The 16012-nt window shown below is 41.9% G+C and overlaps 1 protein-coding gene across 4 annotated transcripts in view; it reads right to left on the minus strand.

The window, feature by feature from the left end:
- The window catches only part of CMIP (c-Maf inducing protein), a 172491-nt gene that overhangs the window by 5896 nt on the left and 150583 nt on the right, over window positions 1-16012 (minus strand). For 2 of the 4 annotated variants that reach the window (XM_018555411.1, XM_018555409.1), the window contains 6 exons: window positions 15410-15436; window positions 13633-13681; window positions 8452-8559; window positions 2678-2794; window positions 1155-1295; window positions 144-191 (listed from right to left, as the gene is read on the minus strand). In XM_018555411.1, the coding sequence (XP_018410913.1) occupies window positions 144-191; window positions 1155-1295; window positions 2678-2794; window positions 8452-8559; window positions 13633-13681; window positions 15410-15436 (490 nt within the window). Of the gene's footprint in view, window positions 1-143; window positions 192-1154; window positions 1296-2677; window positions 2795-8433; window positions 8560-13632; window positions 13682-15409; window positions 15437-16012 lie in introns of all 4 variants that reach the window. The other 2 variants (XM_018555410.1, XM_018555408.1) reach the window with 1 other exon arrangement.

Genomic DNA, 16012 nt, shown 5'->3' on the forward strand with positions numbered 1-16012 from the left:
GTTGTCTAGAAAGATGGTGACATAGTTGCTTTAATTAACATCCCTTCTTAGGCTTTGATGTGGCTGATCTCCTGCTACTGGCTATAGGTTACAGGTTACTAAAAATGTAGCTGCAGTTGAAACCCAAAATAAGAAATGCTTACTGTGGACTTGGATGGCAGTGTTAGGCGAGTGGGACCTCCTTTTCTTTGCTGTAGGAGCAATGAATAAAACAGTCAAGACAAGAAATATTAAAAAATACTGCAAATGATTATATATATATATATATATAAAAAAAGTAATCTAAAGGACTATTCAATTGCTTATAATTATTTTTTATCATGGCCAACAAAAAGTGACATATATAACAAAGTAACAAAATATTATATTTTAGTAGGCAGTCATGTCATCTTATTACAGTTTTAACCCTCCCCTACTGTATCCGAAATTAATTGTTGGCTTTAGATATACTTTAATAGCTAAAGCCAAAACATAATTTTGGATACAGTAGGGGAGGGTTAAGACTGTTGTCTTGTTGCCAAATATGTCTCATTTGGGAAATGTCACTTCACTTACTGTCCTGAAGACTCAACAAAGAGTGAGAGGACATCTTTCCAATGTGAGATAAATCCCCTTTTAGACAGTTGTCACTGGAACAAGTGGAGAATTGTGTAATGTTGTGAACTGGGCCCACTGCATTGTTGCCCCTTGTGATGGCTGCATTACAGGTTGATTTCTACATCTGCTGTATGTGATCCATCCTCCTCCACCTATTAATAACTGACTCTATGTTCTCCTATTAAACACCATAGTCCTCCCCATAGAAAATATATACCGTGTTTCCCCAAAAATAGACAGTGTCTTATATTTTTTTTTCTACGAAAAAAGACACTAGGTCTTATTTTCGGGGGATGTCTTACTTGGCTGCAGCTGTCCGTTCTGCCGTCCAGGTAGCCACAGACAGGTGGGCTGGCGGGAGGGAGCTGCGGCTAGCGCTCTGATGCTGTCCAGGGAGCCTCTCTGGGTGCTCTGTCAGCCAATCGGAAGGCTTCTGGCAGTGTGTGGGGGGGCCCCGGGCTGTGCTCGGCACGCATTATGGTCAGGATGATGAAGAGCCGCTCGGCTCAGTAACGGATATTATGTACCAGGCGTTTCCAGAGAAACGCAGAACTTACCAGCTCCTTCAGTTCCCGCTGTCTGTCGCAAAGCTGCTCGTACATTTTCTTTCCTACATCTGTACTCTCCAGGGTAGATATGATCTGCAGCTGTGTGTCATTGTTTTCTATGATGTTGTATTCCAGCATCAGACAAAGGATCTGAAAACCACAACAGGAGAATTTCAAAGTGAGCTCAAGGCTAATCAAAATGATGCCAATCAATAACAATTGCGATAAAACAAAACAAACCCATTTTTTTTTTCTTGTTTCTTTCTGCTGGCTGCCGACGGGAAATCACCTAATATGCAAATCAGAGGCTGCCAGAGTCTAGACAAAAGTATGTGCCTGGACCTTCACCCAAACTCTGTGTCTTGACGGACAGCTTGGTTAACCTAGCAGGAGTCTATGGGCATTTCCTGGCAGGCACGCATGACACCACACAGATGGGATTGTTTGTGCAGAAAGCTTAGAGTCTTGTTACTGAGATGCAATGCAAAAGGGGCGACAAAATTGGAAAAGAGCACATGTTCTAGACAGTTACAGGAATAAGAACACACACACACAGTCTTGGAGCAAGCGACAACTGGCTGTTATTTGAAGTGCTCAAGTGACTAAAGGCTGATCATGAAAACACGATAGAGCCTACATAAGATCATTGTGCTGTAAAGCCGTTGTGACGCATTGCCGTGCGTTGTGATACACTGTGTTGCGATTAAATGTACGCCTGTATAATTTCATCACAACACACACACACCAGCACACAAACTATTTTCAACACAAGTTGCATATTTACAGTTATGCGTTATCTGATTTTTTTTTGACCATTTCGCAAAAAGGTGCCATTTAAAATGTACAAATATTGGTTATTAACTCATTACAGGTTTTATCTTTTAGATTGTCAGAAAATATTTGTGTGCACAGATAATGATTTTAGTGTGATTTTATCAGTGGAATTGTGTATTTTTATCAGTTTATATATGGTTTGTGGGGTCTTTTACAAATGCTAGCAACGCAGCAGTAGAAAATCAAAACAATGGGAAAAATTGCAAAAATGGTGTGGCCAGCTGAGGTGTAAAGCGTTCCAGAGCGCTTGGCAGTGAAAGGGTTAAACAGAAATGCAGACCGGTCATGTGACTATTCTAGAAGAATTGATGCCCAGCCTTTGTATCTTTTTCTTGGTGAGTATACTGTATAGGCTCTATCCCTTTATACTTTCAGCTCACATGAGATGAGACGGCTTTGGAAAGCATTGTACAGTATGTTGCTCTGTACACATGGGTGAGTGCAAGGTCTGCTTTACGTCAGCACAGAGCCTTTCTGTAGTTGCTTCCTGTCTCCATGCTCTGTAATCTTTAATACCCATTTCGGAGCCCTTTATCTGTCTGTGTACCCTGCCTTTCTCTCCTACAGCAGGAGTTGCAGAGCAGCTAAGATATAAGTGGGGATACAGGAAATATTGCCAGATACACAGCACACGGAGCCATCTGTGCTGTTTTCTGAAAGTCATTAAGCCAATGTGTGCTCATTGGCAGTTCTCGTACCTCCACCATGGTCTGGTTTCCTCGCAAGGCAAGCAACATGCATGGCCCCAACTTATTCTCTGCCAGCGACAGGAGAAATTTCTTGGTTTTATAACAGGAGCCCATCAAAATGTGAACCTGCGTGAGAAGAGAAGGTGTCACATACAAAGACAAATAAATCTTCACACAGTTTAGCTCAGACAAGCTACAGTATATACTACATTGAGGTTTTTTTTTTTTAAAGCACTGCGTTAGTTACAATACATCTGCAGCCGTGCTGTATGAACGACTTTCCATATTTATATAGTGTTTACAATATGTGCACTACAGAGTACACAGGTCTATGTCGCTATCACAATTAAACAAGGACATACATGTCTACACACACAAACACTAGATTGTGTTTCATCAAAAACCAATTAGTCTATCAGTAGGTTTATGGATTTTGGTGGGAACGTAAAGGGGAATTCCTCGTTTTGGAAAAAATATTTTTTTAAATTTATATATATATATATATATATATCAATCACATATACACAGACACACAGACTACTTCATTAAAGCAAAAACGTGCATTTATTATTTTATGTGCATTTAGTATTTTTGCATAGGAGCCAGTAAAGTATTGCAACTGCAAACAGTGGTTCACGGGTGCAATGTCCTGGCTCCTGCAGACTCCTCCTCTGTACCAAGGTATGGACATTCAGTAACATTAACATTAACAGGAGGAGGTGTCAATGGACTACAAGCACACTTGTAAGTCCCTCGGCTGCAGTTGCAAAGGGTGGCATTTATCTTTTTTTAAACTTAAATTATCCCAGCTTGGTTACATTTAATTCCTCCCACATCCGGAGTGCGCTGGGGATGCTGACATTCATTGTGCCTGTGCTACATACAGTCTCTTGATGGTCTCTTTTGGGTGTTGCATAAGCGACTTGCCATCTGTACATTGCACACAGGGAGTCGCTTGTGCGGCACCTCCGTAATTCAGAGAACGTGTTGTATTTTCTTCAATGAATGCAAGGAGTTCTCTGATTGGACGAGGCAGAGATCATGACATCATCTGTCCCCTTCTCTTGAGAGAACACTTTATATTAATTGAAGAATATAGGGGAGGTAATGAGAGAGCGACTCTCTGCATTCAAAATACAGTCAAGCAACACCCCAAAGAGACCAGCAGTGACTGTATGTCACACAGTTTACTACAGAGAATTTCTGCATCCCCAGTAGCTCTTCACATGTGAGATATAAAAAATGATATGCTGGAACCAAGCTGGGCCACTGTAAGTTTAAGAAAAGAGTTCAGCTATAAAAATGTTATACAAAAGGCATGATTCCATCACAAAACTCAAACTGTTAGCATTATTATTATACAGGATAGTTTGCACAGCGCTTTACAATATAAGGAAGACAGTACAGTCACAATACAATTTAAGACAAGATGGTAAGGAGGGCCATGCCATTAAAATAAAACAGAGTCCTCTTTAGCACATTAAGTCCCCAAACCTCCTACTGCAGTATTTCAGTCAGGAATAAGCTGTATGTCCAGCCCTATAGAACAACAATACTATTGGGTGATCAGGCATCAGAATTAGAAAAAAAAAAGTTTAATCAAGACAGCAGCAATTTAATCCATGGAATTTGCGTGGGTTCAGATGCTTCCAGCAATAAAGTACTACTACTACTACTAGAACCCAGTCTAAATAATCATTTTTCCTTTACTGGCCTTAGTAAGCATCTGGGTAATGAAAACACAGACTGCTGTCTGCAGGGAATCAATAAGGATTTTTGTCATTTATATTCATCACTGAGGTCCGGTATACCGTCTCTCTCCTTCTTGTATACATCATCATTTTTTGTTTGAGGAAACCAGCACCAGTTTGTTGAAACTATAAAACTTGCCATGTTTTTTTTTATTTAACTGGTGTTAGAAATTCTTTTTTGCAATGATACCGTACGATACTCCCGACATGTCTGCTGTGAGAGTGCTCGATGAACATTCAGCTTGGCTGATGTCATTGTAGAAGGAAAGGGGGAGAAAACCTGTCTGGTCAATGTTTCCCTTAAGACGGATAGAATTTCATACGAACAAAAATGATTTTGGAAAGTTTATTCAACGTTCTAATAGTTGATGAGGTCAAATCAATTTGGACCACGGTGACGAAAAAAGTGGAAGGAGCAATTTGGGAAAATTTTTCTCAATTGTACAAAATTCTAACAAAATTCTAACAGTGAATGCGGTTTACTTTCGGGAAACTCTTCATTCCAAATCAAATGTTAAATCAAAACGAAAGTCAAGTGTCTGATGGCATTACAGGCAGTCCCCGGGTTACGAACAAGATCTGTAGGTTTGTTCTTAAGTTGAATTTGTATGTAAGCTGGAACAAACTCTAGACAAAAATTATTTTGTTTTTGCTTGGAATAGCACAGGGAACGGTTAATCCCCTGTAACGTTTGTTTTGCTGTGTGTGCCCCTGTTCAGAAGATTTCACCTTTCTGTCCCTGTGACAATTGCATTTTGAAAATTTTGGGTTGTCGTGGAAACAAGGATTGGTGATGAAGGTTCAGTGGAGACACCTTTTTCCCATGATCACTTTTACAGGAGGGAATTCCCCTTCCTAGGGGTAGATTTCCTTTCACTGTTGTTTCAAGGACAGGAAGTGAGATTAAATCTTTCTATAGATGATACAGACAGCTGTAAAAACCTCACAGTGACCCGGAAGAAGAGGTGGGCACCCCTCGTCTGCACGCCTAACAAGAGCCAACTTCCTGTAATGTATGTACAGTACTACAAACCAGACCCAAAAAGGCGGGCGATACTCGTCGGCACGAGCACGGTAGTATTACAACTACCCCTGCTGTACAGTGATGGCCTCCGTTTGTAAGTAGGAGTCGTATGTAAGTCGGATGTATGTAACTCAGGGACTGCCTGTATTGAACATTATTGAACATTCCGACAAGATATTTCATACAAGCATGTGTTCGAAAATCTACCTACCCTACCTAAGAGTGAGTGATCAGAAGACTGTCACCTCAAGTATATGAACAAGTGAAGGATCACGTCATACAAAGTAAGTTACTTTAACTGAAACAATTGTAGTTTTATTTTCTAAAATCATAATGGTTTTATTTTATACAGCAATATTAGATGCAGAATCAGCGCTACGCAGCTCATCTTCAGCAAAGCAGCATTTTGTGTCAAATATTCCCATCATTTAGGAGTCTGTGTTACTTCTTTCACACTACCCACTAGTCCAAAAGCGGTTATAATTAGAACCTAAGGTGACTCACGGTGAAATATATTTAATTCAGTGACATCATATTTACATGGAAAGGAATACACAAAAGCATTCCAACGTCCTGCCTGATTGCATCACAGGATTCTACTCCCTTGATAGTAATCATCATACTAGCGGCCTTGAAGCAGAGGTGGACAAATTATTATGGAATTCAGAAGCCAGTCTGTCCAATCCAGGAGCCAGTAAGATTTTGTTTTTTATGAGCCAGCATCATTGGCAACAACTAGTAAAAACCTCAAAAGTTAGGCTCCAGCTGTAATGTTTAAGGAGCATTGGTGACACGGCTCCTGGGATTTGTGTTCAGCCCTGTCTTAAAGGAAACCTCTACTGAGTGAAATATGTAGACTGGCATGCTGATCCAAGAACTTCAGTACTTTCTGGGTCCAAGTATACTCATCAGGAGTTCTGACTCTCTGCATGCAAGGTCCAGGTCAGAGATGTACAAAGTATTAATGCCGAAGACAGCCAGACAACTAGCACGTTCAGAAGGAAGTCAACAATTGCAGTCTACATAATTCTGTTTGCATAGGTTTCCTTTAAACGCCTGCCTTAAAATGAGGAGTCATTGGACAGCTCAGATCACAGGCAAGATGTACAAAGCCACTGACCACCAATGATTGTGGGATCGATTTCTTTGAAGGTGGTGGTGAGGCTCTGAGGTGCCACTGACCACCAATGATTGTGGGATCGATTTCTTTGAAGGTGGTGGTAAGGGTCTGAGGTGCCACTGACCGCCAATGATTGTGGGATCGATGTTTTGAAGGTGGTGGTGAGGGTCTGAGGTGCCACTGACCACCAATCAAGGTGGGATCGATTTTGTGAAGGTGGTGGTGAGGGTCTGAAGTGCCACTGACCACCAATGATAGTGGGATCGATTTTTTGAAGGTGATGGTGGGGTTTGAGGTGTCACTGACCACCAATGATTGTGGGACCGATCTTTTGAAGGTGATGGTGGGGTTTGAGGTGTCACTGACCACCAGTAAATGTGGGATCGTTTATTTGAAGGTGGTGGGGGTGAGGGCCTGAGGTGTCACTGACCACCAATGACTGTGGAATCCTTTTTTTTTTTAAAGGTAATGTTGGTGGGGTTTGAGGTGTCACTGACCACCAATGACTGTGGGATCCTTTTTTTTTTTTTTGAAGGTAATGTTGGTGGGGTTTGAGGTGTCACTGGCCACCAATGATTGTGGGATTGCTTTTTTGAAGATGGTGATGGTGGGGTTTGACTTATCACTGGCCACCAATGATCGTGGGATAATTTTTTCGAAGGTGGCGATGGTGGGATTTGAGGTGTCAATGACCATCAATGACTGTGGGATCGTTTTTTGGAAGGTGGTGATGGTGGGGTTTGAGGTGTCACTGGCCACCAATGATTGTGGGATTGCTTTTTTGAAGGTGGTGATGGTGGGGTTTGAGGTATCACTGGTCACCAATGATCGTGGGATAATTTTTTCGAAGGTGGCGATGGTGGGATTTGAGGTGTCAATGACCATCAATGACTGTGGGATCGTTTTTTGGAAGGTGGTGATGGTGGGGTTTAAGGTGTCAATGACCATCAATGACTGTGGGATCGTTTTTTGGAAGGTGGTGATGGTGGGGTTTAAGGTGTCAATGACCATCAATGATTGTGGGATCATTTTTTGGAAGGTGGTGATGGTGGGGTTTGAGGTGTAAGCATTTTAAGTTTAGAGTAAGGAAGAGCCAGAACTTCTATTGTTGCCTGTGCCCCAGTTGTGGAGACTTCTGCTGACATCTTACGTTGTCACCAGGACAGGAAATAAAGGGAGATCCTTTCAGAGATATAAAAAAGTCACATTTTTTTTTTTTACAGAGAGTGAAGGGTGTTTATTGCTTGTGTACCTGATTTCACTTCCCCTGACCATTGTCACTAGAACAGGAAACAAAGATAAATCTCTCCAGAGGAGACACAAACTCTTTCTCACCCTGCCCAAAACTGAAATGCACCCCTTTTCATACTCCAATATGATAACCTCTCTGAGAAAGTCACAAAAACACACATATTTCTACAAACATCCATACTAGAAACAAAGTTTAAGCTGAACTCTGGGATAAGCAAACATTGTCTAAATACAAGAGTCATATGAATCTTGGTGAGCTTTGTGTATTTCGTCCAGATCTGTGCATTAGCCCAGTGTGAACCGTTTCCTCTCTATAGGAGCTTCCTGTAGTAAAGACCAGTCATTGCTGCTCTCTTTATGTGCAGGGTGACTGGTCTTGTACAGGCAACCTGTAGTGGTTGGAGCCTGCTGGGCCCCTCTCACAGCTCTGCACAGGTTATGTACAGCATAGTGATGATGTCACTGCTACATGTATATGGTAAAATCTGGGTTTGCAGAGGCATTTGGTTCTATCCTTCGTGGTTGTTGAGAGATGTATTTAAATGAACGTTTTTGTGCCCAGAGTTCAGCTCTACAATCACAGTAAGCAAGCTTGCAGTGGGCGGAAATTTAAACTCACATTATTGCAGACACGTACCATACTGGCAAACAGTTCTCCATCGTCATCGCAGGCGACACCCCCTGGGCTATAAAGCTGGAACCAGCCATCCTTCCCAGCTCTGACGCTCAAGAGACATGAGTGAACCTGTGGAAGGAGAAAGAAAATATTTTCAAAAAAGGAACAAAATATTTACCTCAAGCAATAGCCGTTAGGCAATACCAGGTCAAAGTTGTCTGGTGTCTTTATTAAAAAGGAAAACATTTCCACCCATATCCAAAAATATACAAATTGATTAAAAGAGAACCTGTTTCTTTGCCCATTCTGGGTATAACTAGTCCACCCCTAACCTTCCCTTCCCCAACACTCCATTCCCTTACAGTAGAAGTTAAACCTTGTGTAAGTTCCATGTCTAAGTTGATGATGTCACCCCCTACCTCATGTGACATTGTTTGGGCCTGGTGATTGGCTGCACAGGCCCAAGCATCGCATGCTCGTAGTAGGTCACATACTCCCCCCGTGGTGGAGCAGGAGTGCATATAAGCAAGTTGGGCTGGTAATTGTGCACAATCAGGCCCAATATAAAAGACACAACAGTCAAAAATAACATTTAAAGACCAACTCCGGGCACAACTAGCTTACCGGAGTGACGTAAATTGAACAGTCCCTTTGCTCTAAAGCCATCTGCCATAATCTACACTGCCGTCCCTCCCTGAAAATCATCTTCTTTGCATGTGGATGGAAGGCCAGCTCCTGCCATACTTCCAGGCCCATTTTGTCTGTAAGCGCTGCAGGTCTAATAGACTTCAGCACTGTGGTCACATCTCTGCCCCCCATCTCTTCTTGGCCAATTACAAACACAGGTATGACTCCTTGAGGCAGATGCATGATGGGATTTGTAATTTCACTACAGCCGGAGGGCCACGGTTTGCTTACCCCGAATGTAGACCCTATAAACAGTAATAGGTCTATCACAAAGTGAGCGCTTTATTTCTGGAAATTGTTTTAGGGTTGGGCTTGGTACATAGAACGTGGAGACCTTTTTCTTCTTTTAAAAAAAAAAAAAAAAGTCCAATCAATATGGAAATTTACCGTAAAAATATAACAAAATACACGATTCCTAAAACAGTCCAACCATAACAGAACAGCATTTTCTCCGAAAAACCCTGGCTATAAATAAACGTTGCATTGCTAGACAGTATAATATTGTTAATGAAATAAGAGGAAAATGCTAAATGCAGTCAAGGCATTCCAGGACTGCCAAAAAAACCTTCTCGAAAAGGCAGAAGTGTGACGCAAATGGCGGTCTACCGTTGACGTTTGTTTTGTTACCGCATGCTGAGTTAGTCATGTCATGAAAATAGAGCACCGATCTAGATTTCCTGATTTTTAAAGGAGATTGTCAGGGCACATAGGCCTGTCTGACGGGGGACTCCTCGGGGGGAACTAAATAAATATATAACTAAGAATATTATCCTTTTCTCACTCCCACTGCAGCATGGAGAGGGCTCTTCTTGTCTGAGATTAAAGCTGAACTCCAGGCAGATGAAAAAGAAAACCAATGAATGTAGTTTTGTATTAATGAAAGAAGTCATTAAGTGTATTTTTAATTTAGATTTAATTCCATTTAGGTGCGTCAAAACAAAAGGTTTGGAAAGTCACATAGCTCTTGCAGCCTGAGTGGAAAAAGATTGTCCCCGGCCAGAATGCTACAGAGAAGGACCCTTGCTCTTTGTATAGAAGCAGTGGTCTTCCTGCAGAGGTCTAACATACCCCCTCTGCTAAGTAAGAGCTATTGTTTGCAAGCAGAATAGGAGTTACATCATCTCTGGTTGGCCAAACATTCCGGATGAGGAAGAAGAGCAAAGAGTGGCAAAGGAACGATCAGGGGGAGCACGGACATTGCATTGCTGGAGAAGAGCACTGGGTTAGGCAAGTCTGCCATAATGTGCAAATATGTTGTACGTACATGTACATCAGCGAGGACAAATAATATGGAAAACAGGGGCCAGTCTGTCCAATCTGGGAGCCAGCAGGATATGGCTCCATGCTCGATACCAAGTGACGAGGGAGCATGGTCCTAAGACCAGAAGCTCAGGTATCGGGCTAGGCATCGGAGCATTTGGGCGAGTACGAGTACTTGCCCAAATACTCAGTATCGGCACCAATACTAGTATCGGTATATCCCTAGGGCCATATATATACACATACAATAGTTTCCCTTTAACCAGCAGTTTTCTAACAGTTTTCACTAGCGCAATCTACTGCCAACAAGATGGGCATAGAAATATTAGAGATGAAAGAAAAGCGTAATCTGGAAAGTATGATCAATCTCCCTTTCAGATACTAGCAGGCAAGTAGTCGGAGAAAGCACATGAAAGCCTTAGAAAAGTTCTAGTAACTCTGATATGGCAGAACATGAGAGCCGATTCTAAGCTCATATATTGTGTCACGGCGATTTAAGGGGAAACAGGAAGAGTCCAGCAATGAGTCATGCTCTATAACGTGTAATGTTTATTTTACATCTTCATGTACTTTTCAGCAGGCGCAGTATGCAAGTTGTATTTACCTTGGTTGAACCCCACTACCACCCTGGCATCCAAGCTCTGACAAATACCTAGTGGTTCTGGGTGGAGGGAAACACGACACACTCCCTAGCCTCCCAGTAATAACGCACTTGTTGACCGAGTGGCCATTTTTCAGGGCCGAGAGCAGTCAAGTGAGAAAGGAATAGAGGGGGAGAGGGAGGTAGTTGGGAGGTATAAAGGGGAGAAAGTAGGAAGCGGGGGTCTCTGCTGTCCATCTGGGTAGCGTGGCAGTGCAGAGAAGGTATGTATCAACTATAAGACATATAGGGTGTAAAGGGGGAGAACGGGGGGCTAGAGCCTCTAGCACCAGAACGGAGCCGCAGTGAAGTTGCTGTGGCTTCTCTAAAGTTAGCCTGTTATTCTACATACTATTACGGCGACTATATACAAAAAAAAGAGCTGTAATTTACTTAAATATATTTATTCTTTAAATATGCTATTATATATTTGCATGCATTAATAGAATATGTATCAGGGATAGGCAACCCTGGCATTCCAGCTGTTGTGGAACTACAAGTCCTATCAGGCATTGTAAGAATACCCTCAGCAAGAAAGCTGATCTACCACCTTGCCAACAGGGGGCACTGCACATGAAATCTTGGAGAAGAGCTCCAGATCTCACAGGCTTATTAAAAAAAACAGGCCACCTTTGTGACGGGGTTTTATGTTAAAACCATACTTAAGGTGTAGCATAAAAGATAGTCACATTCGCCGGCCCCTCACCCTCAAACCCCCCTACTTGACGGAATCACAGGGTTCTTTTCCCCGCAGGCTTCTGCTTAGTTTAGAATTTGGCATGGCTGTGCAAGCCTCCACCCACGTCATTTATTTACAGATCCGTTCACAGGACCTGTAAATGGAAAGGCTACACTTCCCATTTGCCACCGCAGCTGAGGAAATCATAGCTCTCAATAGAGAACTGTGACGTCAATGCACTTGGAGTCCACTGATTACTTCCTCCAGCACCATTCCAGAAGGTGCTGTACCTCCATACAGACCAAGGGCTGAAGTAAGAGACTGCAGGAGTTTGTGCATTGCACCTTTGATCAACTGATCGCGGTTGCAAGGCTTTGCAGGCTCCAATGTAAACAAAAATCATAAATTAATTTTTTTTGTGTGCATCTATTCATCTTTTTTCTAAAAGGTGCACTATGCCTTTAAATTTAGTGGTGCTGCGTTAGCATGACCGAACGTCAACCTCAAGGAAATGTCGAGAAGTCAGATGATAGCCGTTCACTTCCTTTATCTCAAGAAAAGAAGTAGAGTCATGAAATGTCACTACTTCCTATTGTGCCGGATTCACCTCAACCTAGCAGAATTTTCTCATATATACTGACGATATTAAAGATTATTGTCTCATCCTGAGGCTTTTTTCTGACACTCAGCTGACTTCCTGTTAAGAATACCAATAAAGGCAGCCTGTAATAGATGCCACCATATTATTTATGACTGGAGATATCAACATTGTAAAATATCATATATGGGGTATGGCCTTCACAGTTTGTAAAGGTGGTGGGTACTGACTGCATTTCATAATCCAAGGACCATATTTCAGTTTTGGAGGATCCTTAGAGATAAAACTTCAGACAGTTTTGGTGAGATTGTTGCATTTCAGTGCCTGGGCCTGCACTTTATGCCCCTTGTGACATCCCACAAGGGAGGTGCGGGATCACCCAAAACATATGGTGGACAGGAACAGAGTCAAGAATTATAGCAGGGAGATCTCACTGTAAGGCCAAGTTCACACGGGCAGCTAATGTGCGGTAACAACAGGCGGTTAATCCGTCTTTTTACCACCTCCACCCACCTATAATTTACCATGGTGGGCGCTCATGTCTATATACATTGCCTCAGTAGCAATGCTTCCCTTTGCAGTGTTGCAAATTTAACTCGGCAAGTCACGTTTGCCAGGCTGTGCCGCTTGCCAAACAAACCTATTCAAAGTCAATGGGACTGCACTGCAACTGCATGCCAAATGCTTTCGGATGTGGCGTGGGATTTCAAAGTAAAATCCCTTTTTGGACCAGAAAAAAAAAGCATTCAGGAGGTGGTAGTATCGCTTCTTGAACCACTGCAAACCACCCCTCAACTGCCTCTGAAAAGTGAGAGGGGCATTATAGTTCACCTGTGTAAAGGGGTCATACAGCAGGGGTATCTAAACATCAGCCATCCAGCTGTTGTTGAACATACAGGGTCCATAAGGCATAAAATATAGCCACAGGTACGACTCCCAGAAGCAGATGCATGATGGGATTTGTAGATTTACCACAGCTGGAGGTCTGAAGTTTGGCTACCCCTGCCTTAGAGCATCCAAGACATCTAAAAAGCCAAGGGCTAACATAGCCCACCACGCTCCACTTGTAACTAACATACCACTTTCAAGTAAACTGCCTGCTTGACATCCAATCACATAATGATGACCATTTCAAGCACTGAACAGGTATACAGACATTTACACAATATTTTGTAATGGTACTACCTAGCTCTACTAACTAACTGGTGTCTTTAACACACTTGATAATACACGCAAAGCAAAACAAGCTCTTTCCTCTCAGCGGCACCACAATAACCTTTAACAAGATAAGTCATTTCTTTCTCTGCAGCATTTCTTCCCCCCAAGGGAAATTCTTACCTCTTGCCTGGGGTCCTCTGCAAATCTCTGAATGACGTATTTCAGCTCCCTGCATGGGCAGGATGAAAAAAACATACAGGTTAGTTAGTGAGCAAGCTCAGCTGGCAAGTTCTACAGCGATTATACAGACATGACCTGGGTCACTGAGTGTGAAAGGATTAAAGCAGAGAATCCAGAGGGTTGTAGCAAGTCCTCTCCTGTGTTGAAATTGAATACTCTCAATTCCCTGTAGACTTGAATTTTCAGTATCACCCCTTTCCGATATTTCCAATATCACCCCTTTCCGATATTTCCAACATCCCCCCTTTCCGATATTTCCAACACCACCCCTTTCCCATATTTCCAATACAACCCCTTTCCCATATTTCCAATACAACCCCTTTCCCATATTTCCAATACAACCCCTTTCCCATATTTCCAATACAACCCCTTTCCCATATTTCCAATACAACCCCTTTCCCATATTTCCAATATCGCCCCTTTCCCATATTTCAATTATCACCCCTTTCCCATATTTCAATTATCACCCCTTTCCCAAAACCCCTTTCCCATATTTCCAATACAACCCCTTTCCCAAATTTACAATACAACCCCTTTCCCATATTTCCAATACAACCCCTTTCCCATATTTCCAATACAACCCCTTTCCAATATTTCCAATATCGCCCCTTTCCCATATTTCCATTATCACCCCTTTCCCATATTTCAATTATCACCCCTTTCCCATATTTCCAATATCACCCCTTTCCCATATTTCCAATATCACCCCTTTACCATATCACCCTTTAAAGCTGCAGTAGCCATCTTGAGCCTACCTTCATTTCCTGTCTGAACTACTTGGGATTTCAGCTATATTATCAGTTCACAGGAAGTTAAAGGCTCACAAAACATGCAAATCTTCACTTCTCATACAAGCCGAGTCTGACACTACCCTTTCCATCACCTGAACCTCCCTGTTGGGCCTTCAATCTAATGGGCAGCCCAATTAACAATAGGGAGGTTTAGAAGGCAGCAAGAGGCAAAATCAAGCCCACCATTTAAAGCGTATTTTCACTTTTGCAGCCAAATTGGGATAACATCTATTTTATATTTGTTACATGTTCCCATTCATGTAGCATTTAAACTGGTTTTATTTGGGGTAAAGTGTTAAGGGTAACATTTCTACTTGCTAATCCTTCTTTGCAATGTTAGGAGAGGCGGTGAGGGGTCTGAGGTGGTTTTGTTCATTTAATGTTAATTGAGTGAATGAGAGAAACGCAATCCTCAAATTTCAGTCCTAAGCCTTTCCATTAGGACAGATAACTGTGAAGGTGCTGAGAAACACCTGGAATTGGCCATCTTGCCTGCTATAACAAAACATCTAAAATGTAAGAACTTTTTTTGTATTTTTATTCTTTATGCTGGTTGAAAAGGATCACATAACAAACATATTGAGGGGTTTTCTCAAGTTTGACTGCAAAAGTGGAAATACACTTTAAAGTAAAAGTCAAGAACTGGCTAAAACTTCAGCTACCTACATCCACAGATCATTTTGGCATGCATTGTTCAATAGGATAACCCATTCATTTTTTTCATTGCATGCTTTTCATACATCGCCCAGGCTAGGGACAGGTTTACTTTTGGTTACAAAACTCAATCAATTAAAAGGGTACAGGGGCTAATCTTGGTCATGTGACTTAATTTAAAATCCCTGGGGTAGCAAAGCCTAATTTGTCTTGGATTTTCATTCTTAACATTTTATTAGATTACAATCATTAAATCTAATTTATATACTTACTTTGTGAATGTTTCATGGGCAAGAGCTCTGCAAAGAAAAATCAAACACACACTAGGTTAGGATGAGGCACAAATAAAGCTACAATGATAGTATTTGAGATTATTTACGCTAGTAAACCTCAATCTACCCAATCTATCCCGTCTCTGTTCCAAAACTATGAGACGCACAAGGATAGCCAACACCAATTTATTGCTTACATGTGAGAAACAGCAATGAACTATAAGGTATGTCTCTTGGAATAAAGGACAATTGGGGGCCTCCCCATTGGAAAGATTTAACCTTACTTCTTGTCCCGGTGGCCAGTATGTCACCAGGACAGGAAGTGATGGGATTTCAGTAAGAAAAACACATTTATTCAGTAAGGTGAGGGGTTAGAATCTATCAGATTTGTATTGCTCTGTGTCTGTCTCGGTGACACCCACACTCTCTAATTTCTTCTGCTGATGTCACTGGCACAATTAATCTACCCAATAAGGGCACAGGCAGCAATAAAAACTTGGCAGAAGTTCTGACTTATAACCTCTGTATTTAAAACATCTGTTTTGACTGTGATTGGGTTTTATGACAGATGACACTGGTCTGCTTGAGTTGCTTGCTCACCCA

Source organism: Nanorana parkeri, unplaced genomic scaffold, assembly GCF_000935625.1.
Source record: "Nanorana parkeri isolate BGI_ZX_2015 unplaced genomic scaffold, ASM93562v1 scaffold195, whole genome shotgun sequence".
NCBI lineage: Eukaryota > Metazoa > Chordata > Amphibia > Anura > Dicroglossidae > Nanorana > Nanorana parkeri.